The sequence below is a fragment of the Olea europaea genome, chromosome 15 (genome assembly GCF_002742605.1).
Source record: "Olea europaea var. sylvestris chromosome 15, O_europaea_v1, whole genome shotgun sequence".
NCBI classification, from domain to species: Eukaryota; Viridiplantae; Streptophyta; class Magnoliopsida; order Lamiales; family Oleaceae; genus Olea; species Olea europaea.
This window is the reverse complement of record NC_036251.1, coordinates 14911529-14927035: the sequence shown is the minus strand read 5'-3', so window position 1 is coordinate 14927035 and position 15507 is coordinate 14911529. Positions and strand designations below refer to the sequence as shown.

The window sequence follows — 15507 nt, the reverse complement described above, 5'->3', positions numbered from 1 at the left end:
AAAAAAAAAAAAAAGAATCATGGTATATACTTCCGTGTACTAGCTAAAGCGTTACGTATATACGTGGAGATTATATTCACTCTGGTATCGTAATAGATAAACTTGAAGGGGAAATAGACATCACTTTGGGCTTTGTTCATTCACTACGTGAGTCATCAACTTTCGAGAAAGGGTAGAAGAATGTGGCCTATTATGGGACATTCATCACAGATGTATGATCATTATCAAAGTGGGTGTGTGCCACAGCTCAAGCCACCAAATTTTCCTCAGATCATGCCCCACCAAATTTTTCCCAAATCGCATAGCAACATCATCACTGTTATGCATTCCGTATTGTGGCTGCTACACAATGTAACAACGTTCACACCACCGCAACCTGCTCTCGCCACTATGGTGATCTCCAACCATTGTCTTCCGACAATTGCTACAGAGAGAGGAGAAGACAAAATTAATTAGGGTTTGAAGAGTGGGTGGGAGTGTAGATTAATTTAATTAATAATATTATTATTTAATATTAAAAAATTTAATTATCACCTGATTTTTGTACAAAAAACTTTTAAACCTTATTTTTGAAATTGAAAGTTAAAAATCTTGGATGGATGTAATTTCCACTAATGATTAACCAGGTCCAGCCCTCTATAGTATTTTTCTACATTCGATGTTAGTATGTTACGGATCAGCATTGCATACTCTTCAGCCACCTACTCAAACGCAAAGGAAAGCTTAGAACAAGCACATAAGGTCAAAATTTGTCCAAAATATTTTAACTCTCTCTCTCTCTCTCTCTCTCTCTCGTCCTGTCCTGTTGGCAGCATGCAAATCATAACATGGGTAAAATTTCACAACCAAGAGACAGCCAAATAAATATTTGATAAGTGTCCGCTTTTGGACCAGGAAAAATAATTCAGGGGACCTTTACATGGGATGCACAAAACTAGCAAATGCTGCTTTGGACCACCTCTTGCTACTAAACATATGACCTTACAATCCCCAAGCAAAGAAACAACAGGAAGCTGGGAGTCCATCACACAAGCTCGTGGCTGATAAAAAATCAATAATTTCAAAGCCACGCAAATGTTTCACATCATTTGTCAAAACATACACTAATCGGAGTTTCAGATTTTCAGTCATAGGAATCAAAGTTTTCATCAGAACAGAATAAGATATCTATGACCGGTTTTGAGATGGCGCTATCCTCTCTGATCCGTGCCTCGGACGGAAACTGCTTGATCTGATACTGGTATCAGATCCACCAGGTGCTGGATGGTATGGTCCCCAAATCTCCCTTTCAGCCTGGCTTAATGGGAAGGAAGGCCAATGTTCTCGTTCCCAGGCATGAGAACGATTAGGAAGAAGATTTTCTGCTTCTTGGTAGGTTCGTCCAGATGAAGCTGGTAACAAGTTACCAGACTGATCAGATGATGAAGCCATGGGTGCAACTTGAGCCGAGCCCCTATGACTGCTGTAATATCTTCGTGTTGAAGATACTAAAGGGGTGCGTCCTGCTGGATTACTACCAGCTTGCTGAAAATATGACTGAACACGGTCATGTGGCCTAGCGATGCTACCAGAATAAGGAGGGACCATTGAAGAGGTAACAGAGCTGGGCACTCTACTGGCAGAACTGTCATGATATGAATCAACATTATATAGCTTTAAAAATTCATAGAAAATAGCAAAAATGATTGCATAATTATACGTTCTCCTATAAGCAGCAATATCTTAGTTTTTTTTTTTTCTATTTATTTATGCATCATTGACACTATTTTCCAGAGCATGCATGGCTAAGCTTAAAAAGTAAACTTATAAGCAAACAAGTTATAATCCGTCGAAGTTGATAATAAGTTACTTAAATATATGGTGAGTCGCTTTTAAGAAAAGTAATTATTTACTTTCGAAAGTGAGATAAACTCAAGTTATCCTAGCATATTTTGGGACCAAAAATTACTTTTAGACTCCGTAAAGGGGGTTTAGGGTTTAAGTTTGCATTAGTGGAAGCTCTTGCTAGTAGAATATGTCCCTCCCTAATATTCTAAAATTGAACCCAATAATCCCATTGCTTAGGTTTGAAGGGTTCGAGCAGTGCAGGTACATTATGTACTGACCTATGCCCGACAATGAATGGATGCATAAAAGATCCTGGTCTTGGAATATCAGAACTGGTCCTCAATGTTCTTTGAGTCACAGATGGAATCAAAGGTTGATCTGCACCACCAATGCGGCTGCCAGTACCAAAAGAAGAGGAATGGAGCTCCCAATTTTGATAATGTGCATCCATGGAAGGGAAAACATAAGAACCAGGAATATCATTTTGAGCTGAAGGGCCACTCCAGTGATTATTAAAATTAGATCCATCTGAAACACTTCCACTGGAGGTTGATGGAGGATGAACTGGTCCAATGTACGCAATATACAGGCAAGGATGAGTAGCAGATGAAACAGCTGTATGTTCAGCAAATATTGCATGCTGTCCAGGATGATCCTGATCTGTGAAACATAGAACTCAGATTATCATTGAAAGTTGATGTAAACCTTTAGTTTAAACAGAGAAAAATCTTACATGCATTTGATGAAAATTCTCCTTCACTGTGAAGATAAGGGGAAAAAAGAAACAGAAAAATGAAGCATTGTCAGTGAATATCTAGTATTTGTACAGAAGATAAACTAAGAGCAAAAATAAGATAAAAGAAGAAAATTAGAAAAGAGAACCCAAAGATTCTAGTCAACTGCCTTTCGCCCTTTTAAGGTAAATATCTAGTATAGCCCTTGTTTGATTATTATTTATTGAGAATTGATTTTATTTATTTTTATTATTATTTTTTGGACAATGTGGTTAAAAAGTAGGAAGAAGTTACAGATCCATGTGCAAAATTATTTTATTGGGAAAATATGCGATTGAAAATGAGTGAGTAAAAGTGAGTTTGAAAAAACCTCAAAAGTCAAGACAAGTCAAATCTCATTCAGATTCCATACATTTCACTTACGTTAGACCAAAAATATGTATCATAGCTATTCTAGAATCAACACCATAATACATAATATTGCATAGCAGGCCCTATGCTAATGTAACAAAATTCACCACTTCATGAACCTTTAAAGGGATTCCACGTCCCATATGACTTGTGAGAATATGAAATAGAATCAGGTATTTGACAAGTTTAACAATGAATAGGTGCCGTCTAGCAGGTTTCAGATTAACAAAATAAGAAAGAAATATAAAGCGACAAATGGTTCAAGACTTCTGAATGCATAAAGTTCAAGCTCTCTTTCCAAGAAAAGGACAATGAGAGTACTCCTATAAAAGCTATACAACTATTTTGAATACATCAATTACCTGCATTGATATATTTTAAAGGCAGAGATAGTTGCAAAGAAGTTAAGCCCCTGTTTGGGCCAAAATTCATTTTTTTCAAATTTATTTTCAATCACACATTCTCTCAATAAAATAAATTTGCACGTAAACCCAAACATTTTCCCTACTATTTAATCACACATTCTCCAAAAAAATCACTATTACAAAACTCATTTTTCACTAAAAATGGGGCTCAAACTGAGCCTAAATTGTGAATAGAAATTTGTTGTCAGGCAGTAGTAAGATCTAAGTACAAGCAGCACAGAAAACACAAATATCATTATCCTTAATTCCCACGACATAGATGTTTTCACTATTGTCTTTTGGGTATAGGATGGAAAAATGGAAAACATCAACAAGAACAATCCAGGATAGAGAGTACAAAAGGGATCAATGATGTCCAAACAACAGAAAGGAACTTAAGCTAACATTGAAGCACAAAAAATGCAACCAGTAAGGTAAAAATAATGCTTACTCAAATGATGAAGGGAACCTTGTCAACCCACTGACTGGACACCACTGAACTCCGAATGACTGTGAAAACCATTCAACAAGTTCGAAAATCAAAATTAGTAGGCAAAATCCAATCAGCCAATATTTCAGCTTTTGCAATATGTATAATCGGCATATGAGAACTTTAAAATTCAGAAAAACATTTTGCATAAACAGGAAGCAACAACCTTGTAAGTGGCACACAATTCAGTATCACCTCCATGAAAATACAGTAGCAAATGCAACGATTTTAAATCTGTACTAACTTCTTCGATGACTAAGGAAAAAAATCAACCCATTCTTACAAGGCCAAGATGAGTTACATTTAAGCGAAGACATACAAATATGCACATAATCAGCCATATTAGTCCCATTTTTGCTAATATTCCCTATAGAAAGAACAAAACATGCCATACAATAATGTATGTAAATTAGGATTCAATTTTGTAGGCCACATTTAAGGCTTGGCATAACCCCCTTCTTCTGATGCAAGACTGACACCACATGTAATTACAGATACATATAACCATGCAATAACATGTGGCCATTAAAACCACAGCCAACGAAGATAGTCAATAGAATACGCTACTAACAATATCACAACTAAAACTCTTCCAAATTATAGGTCTTCAGAGTTCTAAGGACCAGTTCAAAAGACCTCCTCATAACAGTTTGTTCACTAGATCTTTTCAACTGTTGACAACCTAAGCACCCCTCAATTTTTTGAATCCAAAAATCCAAACATGAACAGCATAATTACCATTTACTTGTAGTCAAAACCATCTTCTGCAGTCTGCACAATCACAATTTGTTCCCAAAGGTTGTCATTACTAGCCCCATGTTTGGTACGAATTAAAAGTCAAAGTCAACAATTAATTTTAACTATGTATTTTATGGGTCCCAAAACTTTTCTACCACACATTTTTCAAAATCTATTAAAAATCTGATTTGAATTCCCCAGGGGCTAGATGTTCTACTTAGTTTAGTTAGAAGATGGATAAAGTCGGTGAATATTCATTGTTGCTAGAGATTTGCACATTAGGGTAAGTTATGATACTTAGAGACATACATGGTGGTCATTTAGGGTTGAATAGCCGTGATATTATGTCTTTATCCATGGTTTCACTCAGGAATGGCAGTTTATCGCGAATGTGCAGGAGGAGGCCCCAAATAGACCCACAGTAAAAAGCCTTTACGTGATGGTGATCAGTTCCAAAGGTTAGGTAGAACTTACATAATCAGTACTGGGCAGGGGTGGCATAAGGACAGTACCCTTTAAAACCTATCTTTGAAATTACTTCAATACCCTTAATTGTTTATATACCCACAACCCTATGTCTCCATTACGTATTTTGATGTGTATTTGGCATAGATTATATTGGCTGGCTTCAAGTTTGTATGGTTACAGGTGAGTTTAATTTTCAAGTTATTTGATATACAGATAAAAAATTATTCAAAAATTATTCATTAATAAGTCTATTAATATTCTTTGACAAATTTTAGAGTGCAATGACTGACCCATTAAAAAAAAAATAAAAAAATAGAACAGGTTTGCAATTTGAAATTACATCAGATAAAAATGAAAAGTTTATTTATCAGTGTCTTAGTCAACAATTTATTATTCTATGTAGGCACTCGTACACCTGAATTCTATATTTGAAGCTCTCTAACTAACAATTGCACCTAAATCTGCATCTGCACTAGGAATTTGCAACTAAGATTGGCAAGCAACCAACAGCAATGTCTTCATTACATGGACACAGAAATTGATGTCACATACAGGTGCAGTTCAATATCTGATTCCCCAGCTCCGTAAAATAACTAATAATCTATTGCGGTAAACTACATTTCAGAAATTGTTGTGCACGTGGCTTATATAGAGTGGAACACAGGTCCTAGATCAAATGGGCTGATGCCGGCATGGAGCGATGGGCATCAGCTTTGTGTGGGTTTAATTTACTGTCTGGTTGTTAGGGACGCTGAATGGGTTGGGGGTGCGGGGGCAACGCCCCCACGGTACAATACAGGGGTATTTTCTGTACGGGCCTTAAAGTCTTATATGGGCCCAGACTAGCGTTAGTATAAATAATATGTTGTAACCCTATTTTTAACAACTGAATAAAGAAATCTCCGTTTTGCTCTCGTGGACGTAGGCACATCGCTGAACCACGTAAAATTCTTGTGTTGATTTTCGTTTTCATCTCTTTAATATTACGCATAAAATCCAACAGAAATTAATTGAAAATGGAAGTGTACAGTTGAATATTAACAGAATAGAACTGAAAAATGAGACTTCAGAAAATTTAGGACCATTATTAGGACTCATGAAGAGTAAAATCAAAAAAAAAAAAAAAAAAAAAAAAAAAAAAAAAAAAGAAGAAGAAGAAGGAATAACTGCAGAATTTTCAAAGTAAATAACTATTTAAAACAAATCCGAAATTTCAGAAACATTAAAGTTTAGTAGCATATCAAAGAAACTTCTCGTGAACACTAATCCAGATCACTCTTACAGCCAAGCAGCAACCATATGAAGCTGCTGTGGCTCGATTTTCTTTTAGACAGACAATTGACATCTAATTAACACCTAAGATTAATGCTTCCAAGTATCTCCCTCCATTTCTCTCCCAATCTTCCCCTTTATTCTCATTTTCCTCTAGTCACTCGAGCTGTGTTCAGTGTGTCATAGGTTCCTCAGAACCACATGACGAATCTGTGTATCTACAGGGAAAAAGGCATTTATTGAGATATTATTTTTTGAAGGGCGATGTGGCATAGAAGCTAAAAAGTTAGAGAAGTATTATTATCAAACAGCAAATATATATGGTGAACATTCGATTTACATGGAGGGGTGGACTAGCACACAAAAGGATCTGACTGCTGCTTAAGGCAGAAAAGCAGTGCTTTAAAGTTGAAACCATGAGGGAGAATGCTTGATAAACAATTGCACTGTGAATCAACCAATAGATATAACACATACTCTAGCTCAATGAATACTGAATAGCCTACTCTGCACCTAAATAATATGTTGACAAAAAAATAGAACTGAGGTCGTTATAAGGTGTAAAAGCCCATATGACATTCCCACAACAAAAGCAAATGTTTTTATAGTAACTTTTAAAATCATATAATTAGTTAGTCTGACAAAGGCAAAAAACGAAAAAGTCCAATAATGTTCACAATATGAAGATAAGTGTCTCTAAGTGAAAAGATTGCAGCAAATCCACAAGAACAAAAGACAAGAAAAAACATAAGATCAAGAGATTTATTAATTATTACAATTACCATTTCAGAGTAGCTCAGACCATACAGATCCTCATCATGTGCCCAATCATCCATGTTAAACTCAGGCAGTAGACGACAGCCATTTGCATAAAGCCATTTCCCTTTTTCAATTTTTCGACAGTTAGGACACTGCATTGCCCCCTTAATATTAAATGCTGAACCAATGCAATCTGTACAAATCACAACACAGATAAACTAAGAACCAAAAAAGCAGCTGTCTTATGACTGACTCACAATAATGATAAAAGACAAACAATCTCTTGAAACAAATAACATGAAGTGCAAAAATGAAACAAGAATTTAATGTTTTCCGTGCTTGATATATATCTTATATGACACAGTATGGTAGTCAGAGATTATGTGCAAGAAATTCTACAAGCTTTTTATACAAGTGAAAAAAAACCACCTTTCAAATCTAAAAGTTGTTAGATTGGTTCTTTACGTTAACATCAACATAAACCAAAAGGGCCAGCTGGAAAGATGATATATTAACTCGAAGAACCAAATGAGGAAAGAGTAAATAAATTAGAGAAGAGAAAAGAGATGACGTATAGCACGCATGCCTAATTACCTCATTTATGAGGTACAATACAGTCCTATCTAGGGCCACACAAAAAAATCACGAAACCGCAAAACGAACCGAACCACGTGGACCATCAGTTTTTTCTCTTAAACCGTTTCAAAATGGTTAGATTTAGATTTCGATTTTCAAAAATTGCACAAAACCAAACCGAACCGAACTTTTCTTTTTTAATTTTTTTAATTAAAAAATTAATTTTATTAAATTATAAATTTTCTGATATAATTTTTATTTGAGTACAAATATATCCAGGCCTTTCAGAACTTTCAGCCCAAATTCAATTTGTTGGTTTTTATTTATTTTTTGTTCAAGCCCACTTAAAATATTCAGTTCATTTCATTTAAACCCACCAATATTTGTCTTCAACCCACAGCATTGAATTGAAATCAGCGACTCGTCCCTGCGGCTGCCACAGGTACTCTATTTGTCTGTATTTTTCTCTTGCCTGAATTTAAGATTCTAGTTCCCTCGGATCCCATTTTTACTTTCTTGGTGATGTATTGGATGATCCTCTATTTGTCTGTATTTTTTTTTATTTTTTTTTTGCTTGAATTTAACATTATTAGTTCTTGTTTAATCTTATATGTTAACTTATTTTAAATATATTACTATAATGTCAATAGGTAAATCACGGATTAAAACCGAACCAAACAAAAATAATGGTTTGGTTTGATTTGAAAAAATTCCAAATCGCTTGAAAGGGTTAAGAGTTGAAAATATAGTAAAGTCCGTCCAAACCGAACCACGTTCACCCCTACTCCTATCCTAAGCAAAGTTTCAATTTTTTAGTGGCAGATGACCAGTGACAAGAGACCTAACACTTTTTTTTTTTTTTGTGGTCATCTCTGTGTGTCTGTTCTATTTTTTTTTTTCCTGGGATGAAGGGGAAGGGGAAGACAACATTGCAGGTGGGGCATAAGGAGAAAAAAAGGGTAGAAAACTAATAGGGCTGAGGATGGTTACAAAGAAATCAAATTTCTTGATGGCTTTGTGGCTTTCTCCAGTTCTAGAAATGAATTATCAATTTGTAGTCTGGTTACTAATTTGAAGATTTATTATTTGCTACTTTATTTCTCCATTTTTTTTATGGCAAGTAAGACCTGATTTTGTTAATTTATTTTAGTGCTGCTATTTAAGACGAGTTGTTGTTTATTAGGAATCATATTTGTTTTTATTTAAGTTTTTGTATTACTTATTGGTTTGTGATGAGGCTTACACCTTGCACAAGTAAAATGCTAAGTAACCTGATTATCTCTTTTTAAATATAGATGGGAGCTATCATTTTAAGGATCAGATGGATACCATTAAACATGAAGTGTTTAATAATTGATCTTTAAGTAACTTTAAAGGACCCTAATAATTGATTTTCCACTTACAATGCCTTGGAGAACTCTATTTATAAAACATAAATAATTTCAAACACATATTTCTGTCATATTTAAAATGCTTTGAATAAAGCTATTAAGGAATCAATGTAGATTCACCATATTATTGCTAAAGGCAAATATTTAAGAACTTGAAGTGGTATTTCCAGTCAACTCACATTCAATGTACTCTCCGGATAGAGAATACATAGAATTGATCATAGTAAAGGAAGAAATTGAAAGATTTTGTTGAAATTGTTCGTTTGTAAATTAACATCAAGAAATGAAATAGTTGAGAATCCCGAGTATCCGGCCAAGCTGCCAACCATCCCCGTGGGGGTAGTGAAGGGAGAGCCCCAATGATTTGATTCGACACTTCCTAATAATCGACTTAGTGAAATCCCCTACTTCATAATCGAAAAAAGGAATGATCAACCGGTTCAAGATAGCTCTCTGATAATGGATCAGATTGCACTAATATCAATCCAGTTTCTTTCATTTATTTCAAGGAATTCAACCCTGTCGTAGTTTAGTACTTTCGAAAAAATGGTGTGGCATTTGATACTAGCCTTGATATTAGGTCTCAAAACCTTTGTCTAACAAGATACCTTTTGTGGCCAACAAATTATGCACTTATTTATGGCACAAGTAGTCAATGAATTCTCTTTTTCAATCTACATATCTAATCAACAAAATTCTTTTTCTATTGGCGAATCATAAAATTGACGCCTCCCCCCCCCCCCCCCCCCCCCCCCCACAACACCAAAAAAAAAAAAAAATGTAGTTTGGACAAGGGTACTTGCATTACTTTGTAGATCCTAGATCCTGTTTTAAAATGAGTGGAATGCGTTGACTTCTAATTTCAAAAAAGTTTCTTAATTCCTGTGTTTGATTTTGAATTGTAAGAGCATATAATTTTATTCGCTAGTACACAAAATGCAATGAATTATTGTCCCAAAAGCTCATCCAATGTAGACCTCAAAAGTCAAGACACAACTCATTTTTAAACAAAAGGAGTATTAAGGAGCCTTTCGTAACCTAGATGTTCTATCGTAACCTAGATGTTCATAGAGTGCATCTCCAAAAATCAGCCAAAAAAAAAAAAAAGGGTATGTAGTCAATTCACTTTATCTTTAAGAAAAGTTTCCAATTTTGGGCACAAACTGCAAACACAAAAAGACGTTTGATATTGTTTCCAAAACTGAGCAAATTAATGTTCATTAATGAGATCCAGGTATCAAACCTGACCAACAAAGAAGAAGATTTTCAAGATCTATTGAACTCTTCTAATCAGCATCTCTCTCTCTCTGCTTCTCTCTTCAAAATCCAGACCACCTCCATCTCCATATGCTATCAACAAGAAAGACCTTTCCAAGTGACACCACCCTTTCTTGGCAACGCTCCCTTCACCTGCACTGTTGGTGGACAGTGTGTAGTAAAACTGATTGTCTTTTCCCTTTCTTATTTTTCCATGTGGAAACTTTCATCGAAGTTATTTTAATGTGAGATAATTTAGGAATGAAGATGTTATCCAAAAATTATTACTTCGATTTAATGGAAGTATCAAGCCTAGTTCAAGTTGAGCCTGTTAAAACTCCAACTCAACTCATTCAATTCCCATTTTCATATCATTGGCTTAAGCTTCAATAACTCGATACACTTTAGGCTTAGCTCTAAATTGATGGGGCTCAGAAATCTAGTTTCCATTGGCTCATCATGTTTTAGGTCAACTGGCAGCCCTACAAAGTATGTCTTGTAATTGTAGGCTATCAAAACTGTTTTCATAAATCTCCGATGTGAAGAAAGGGTTGTGTTGGGGCGACTCTTTATTTGTGCTAATTCTGGTAACTCATTTAATTATCTTTCCTTCTTTTTAATAGGTTTAATGTAATTAAAAGCACCTAAAAGGTTCGAATGATTTAGTGAAAAATGATCAATTATATGTGGGACTCCATATTAAGACTACTAATTAGTTATTCCGCACTCACTAAATGGACCAAACCATATTGCTGGTAGGCCACAGTTTCTTTTTTCTTTCCAACAATACTGCCCGTTTCTCCCAACATAGTTTACCAAAAGTTTCAACCTTTTCATACAATTTCTGTTGTCATTCATTTCATTTATCGATTTCATTGGACCAACAATGGATTTCTAGAAGAGAAAGTTAACAGCAGTTCATCAAGACAAATTTAACACAATCCAAAATAACTTCTTATGGTGGCTGCTAAAAAAATACTTCAGAAAACAATATCTTGATTCTACTATATGCTGCCATAAGAAATGGGAACTAGGGAGAAGCCCTAAATTCAGATGCTTGTCATAATTGTGTAAACTAATTTCGCAGGCAGTAAAGTAGATGCAAATTCAAGGCTGGATGAGATCTTTAAACCAATTTTCAAATGGCATGACTAAAAGAGAACAATTAGCCTATGCTTCAAAAACCTTTATTTGGATAAATTTATGTCCTATTCTGCTCACAGACCAACTAGATGAATGGACAATAAACAAACAATTAACCAGTATTACCTTCCACAACTGAATCTGTCTATTAGTGATGAGTGTGTTTCACTCATCATATTAATACTACTTAATCTTGATATTTTGTTTGAGCAACGTTTTGATTTGTGTTTTCATGTTGTTTTATAGGTTAGGTGAATAGGTGTGAGAGATGTGAAACTTGGAGAAAAGAATGATTTTACCATAAATTAAGGAGAAGTTGATGTTGATTAGGTGAAACTTGATGATTAGAGGCTAAATTGAAATAAAGAAAGTGAATAACAACGAAAAATGGTGAATTCCAAAGTTTGAGGACTCAATTGCAACTTTTCAATAGTTGATTCGGACTGTAAAATGATAATTGAAGATTGGTAGGAATCAATCTGATGCAATTAGAAATAAAAAAAAGGAGTAAAATATGATCAAAATATCTTCACAAATCAATTTTCAACCACGCAAATATATTCCAGATTTTTATCCGTAATTGAGAATCATTTTTGACATAGTAAGGGTTCAAATTAGGAATTATATCTGAAGCAAAGTTGTAGCCCTTTAAGTTCGAAAACTTGAGAATACGTTTGATTTATTTTAGTTATTTCTATGAGATTTTCCACTTCCATTTATTTGTGTTATTGATTTAATGCTTTCAATTAATTGGCCACAAATTTAATGATTTGATCCTAGTCAATTTCGACACTCAAAAAAGCGAAATTTAGACGTATATTAGAATAACACAACCTAGGAAATTATAGGTTTCGAGAAAAAGTATAATTCCGTTGAAGCATGTTCTACTTAAGCACCATGAGCTTTGATAATTTCTAATTTTAATTCGGAATAGAGATATTGAAATTTGAATATAAGAATAGTTTTTACTCGGCACTCAAGCGAGAGTAGAATTACATTAGGGTTCTTACTTATAAACTTTGAAAAATTGATTAGAAATGATTAATAATTAAGAAACATATTCGATAGTTAGGTGAAATTAAAATCTCAGGCTTTCTCCTATTGATGAATCTTTCAAACTTGCATTGATATCATTGTTATAGTAGTTAGTATAAAATTGATATTCAATCCTCGTGGTTCAACATCCGTACAAAATTTGACAACGTACACTTGCGGTATATTTACGTTGTAGAAAAACGCATAACAATTAGAAACCATTAACAAGATGGAATTTTCTTTCAATTCTAGCATAAGATGTGCAAGTGAAAAAGGAAGCTCAGTGTTTATTTAGTTCAAACCAAACTCGAGCCTAGGTTGGCAGACTCGAAACCTTTCAAAATATCAAATCCAGACTATGATTCCATCCCCTTACTGTACATGAAAATAATGTTTCATCTAACAACATTTAATTCTGTCACCACCACTCTCCCAGGTCCTAAAATCAGAAGAATATATCATATAAAAACAAAATAAAGCATAGATACAAATCCAAAAACTAAACGCAAAAGCATATGCCCAGGCTTTCAAATGAATTATGACCTCCTTCTAAGTTTAGTTTACAAAAAAAAAATTAAAATGTTGCTGCTGCATCGTCAAAAAACACTAGGTCAGATCTCGTTAATTTCAAAATGACCTGAAAAATTAACTCACCAAGGTGAAATTGATGGCCGCATTGAAGCTTGGCCCAAGATCTATCCCCATTATCTGTCACCGCCTCTAAGCATATTGAGCACGATACCGCTGATGGTGGCGCTGCCTTGCACCCTTCACCTCCTTCATCACAATCATCCACAAGATCGGTATCACCAAAACCCATAATTTAATCAACAAACTCCAAAACACCCAATAATTACCTCAAATTTAAATCAACAAAAAGTAATTTATACCAAAACTTTCTAACGATAGAGCTCGAATTAACTAAATAATTTCTCAATTTTTAACAAATTGGGTACACTTGAGTCGTAGAAAAATAGATGAAAAACTGACAACCATTTTCTTTCTATTTTCCTAATTTTTCTCTTCACAGACTTGTTTTTTCTTGTATGACTTGGTATCTCTTTTTCTATTTATTTTTCATTTTCTCCGTTTGCCGGGTTAAATACACACCTGCAGGAAAATTCTAAATCAGTCCTTTCCCTTCATTTTATTCTAAATCAGTCACTAAAGTTTTTTAACTGTTTCAATTTTTTCACATCGACATTTTTATATTAACGTAAAATCCTGCGTATGCTCTTAAATCCAGTTTGAACTAATGAGGAATTAATTCCATTACCACACAGATATCAGAAATTCATAATAATAAATATTGAATGACAAAACTTTAAAACTTCGTTTCCTAATTTCCTGTTTTGGTCTATTTTGGGTATTAAAATGAAATTCCAATAAGCATGGGTTCAGTTGAAAGTAGATAACCTGCCAATGGAGGCTAAGGAAAAACTTAGGGGTTTCCAGTACAACAGAGATCCAAAGGTAAACCGTCACCATCTCAAGATTGATATAAAGTTCGCCTCCCATAGCCAAAAGCGGAGGACCCTCAGCCCTAAGAGGTATGCATCATTGAAAGAAGAGGATTAGAAGTTTATAACAAATGACTTCATTAGAGAAGCCTAATATCTGAGGTGGATTTCCATCCAAATCATTGTGAAGAAGTATAGTGCCAAGTGCAGGGTTTGTATAGAATTCTCAATCTTAACAAAGCTTGTTCCAATGACAGCTTCTCTCTTTCCCGAATCATAGGCGTTACATTAGTGCATGAGCTATAGAGCTTTTATGATGCTATTTAGGCTATAAGCAAATCTCCATGTATCCCAAGGATGAGGAACAAACCACCTTTATCATTGATAGAGGTCATTATTGTTATAAAGTAATATCATTGAGGTTGAAAAATGTAGCCACCTATCAAAAGTTGGTAAACAAAATATTTGTAGAATTCATTGGCAATAAGATGAAAGTATATGCGGATGACATGCTTGCTAAAAAGCAAATAGATGAAACTTCTCAAATTTTAAAGAGGCAAAGATGAGGTCGAACACCCTTAAGTGTGCTTTCAGCATCATCTCGGAAAAATTCGTAGACTACATAGTCAACTAGAGTGACGAAATGATGTAGGTTGAAGGCAACCCATCATGGATATGATCAACCATAGCCTTCCTTAAAGATAAGATCCTCTTTGATAACAAGGATGAAGCCCAAAATTTAGATGGAGAACAGTGCACTTCATCATCCAAGATGACGTGTTATACAATAGAGATTTCTCATCGTCTCACCTAAGAGATATCCATAAGGGCATATGCGGTAATCACACATGAGGACCCACACTCACAAAGAAGGTGCTTAGATAATGATACTATTAGCCTACCTTAAAAAAAGATGCCCTCCAATTTATGATCAAGTGTGACAAGTTCTAGCACTCTGCAACTATAAAGAGGCAACCGTCACAAGAGTTTACAGTTGTGTCTATTCCTTAGCCCTTTGTCAAATGAGATATTGATCTCATAGGACTTTTGCTAAAGAGAACAAACAGTGCGTGCTATTCTATTGTTGCCATAGACTAGTTCACTAAATAGGTTGAACACTGAACCCTTAGCCAAATTATCGAAGCTAACACTTCCAAGTTATTTGGAAGAACATCATTTATTGGTTGGCATTCCTTAGTCAATCGTGTCTAATAATGTGTAACAATTCGACAATAAAATGGTCAAAGAACCCTGCGAAGAGTTAGGAATCAAAAAGCACTTCTCCACCCCTCGCCATCCTTAAGCAAACAACCAGGTCGAAGTTGTTAACAAAACCATCAAGTATATCCTAAAAATGAAAATTGATACCTTCAAAAGAGCTGCTTAATTGTTGCTTGCTATTCGAACCACAAGCAAAAGTGCAACTTGAAAAAACCCTCTTCTCTATAGCCTATGGACTCAAAACTACGAGTCCAGTTGAAGAGGGATTACTCTCAACTCATCGCTTTTATTTTAACGAACTCATCAACGATGAGCTAGGAA

At 34.8% G+C, this 15507-nt stretch overlaps 1 protein-coding gene across 3 annotated transcripts; it reads right to left on the bottom strand.

Moving 5' to 3' along the window:
• Positions 1-851: 851 nt before the first annotated feature.
• On the bottom strand, positions 852-13537 carry LOC111410261 (E3 ubiquitin-protein ligase RFI2-like). 3 transcript variants are annotated; one of them, XM_023040528.1, is made up of 8 exons: positions 13396-13519; positions 13160-13282; positions 10314-10485; positions 7127-7296; positions 3828-3886; positions 2561-2586; positions 2106-2487; positions 852-1624 (listed from the first exon to the last, which is right to left on the bottom strand). In XM_023040528.1, the coding sequence occupies exons 4-8, from the start codon at positions 7259-7261 to the stop codon at positions 1168-1170; spliced, it is 1059 nt and encodes a 352-aa protein (XP_022896296.1). In that variant the 5' UTR covers positions 7262-7296; positions 10314-10485; positions 13160-13282; positions 13396-13519; the 3' UTR covers positions 852-1167. The 3 variants fall into 3 exon arrangements, with proteins under 3 accessions (XP_022896296.1, XP_022896295.1, XP_022896294.1); XM_023040527.1 differs by lacking the exon at positions 10314-10485 and having other exon boundaries at positions 13396-13518; XM_023040526.1 differs by lacking the exon at positions 10314-10485 and having other exon boundaries at positions 13160-13537.
• Between the last annotated feature and the right edge of the window lie 1970 nt (positions 13538-15507).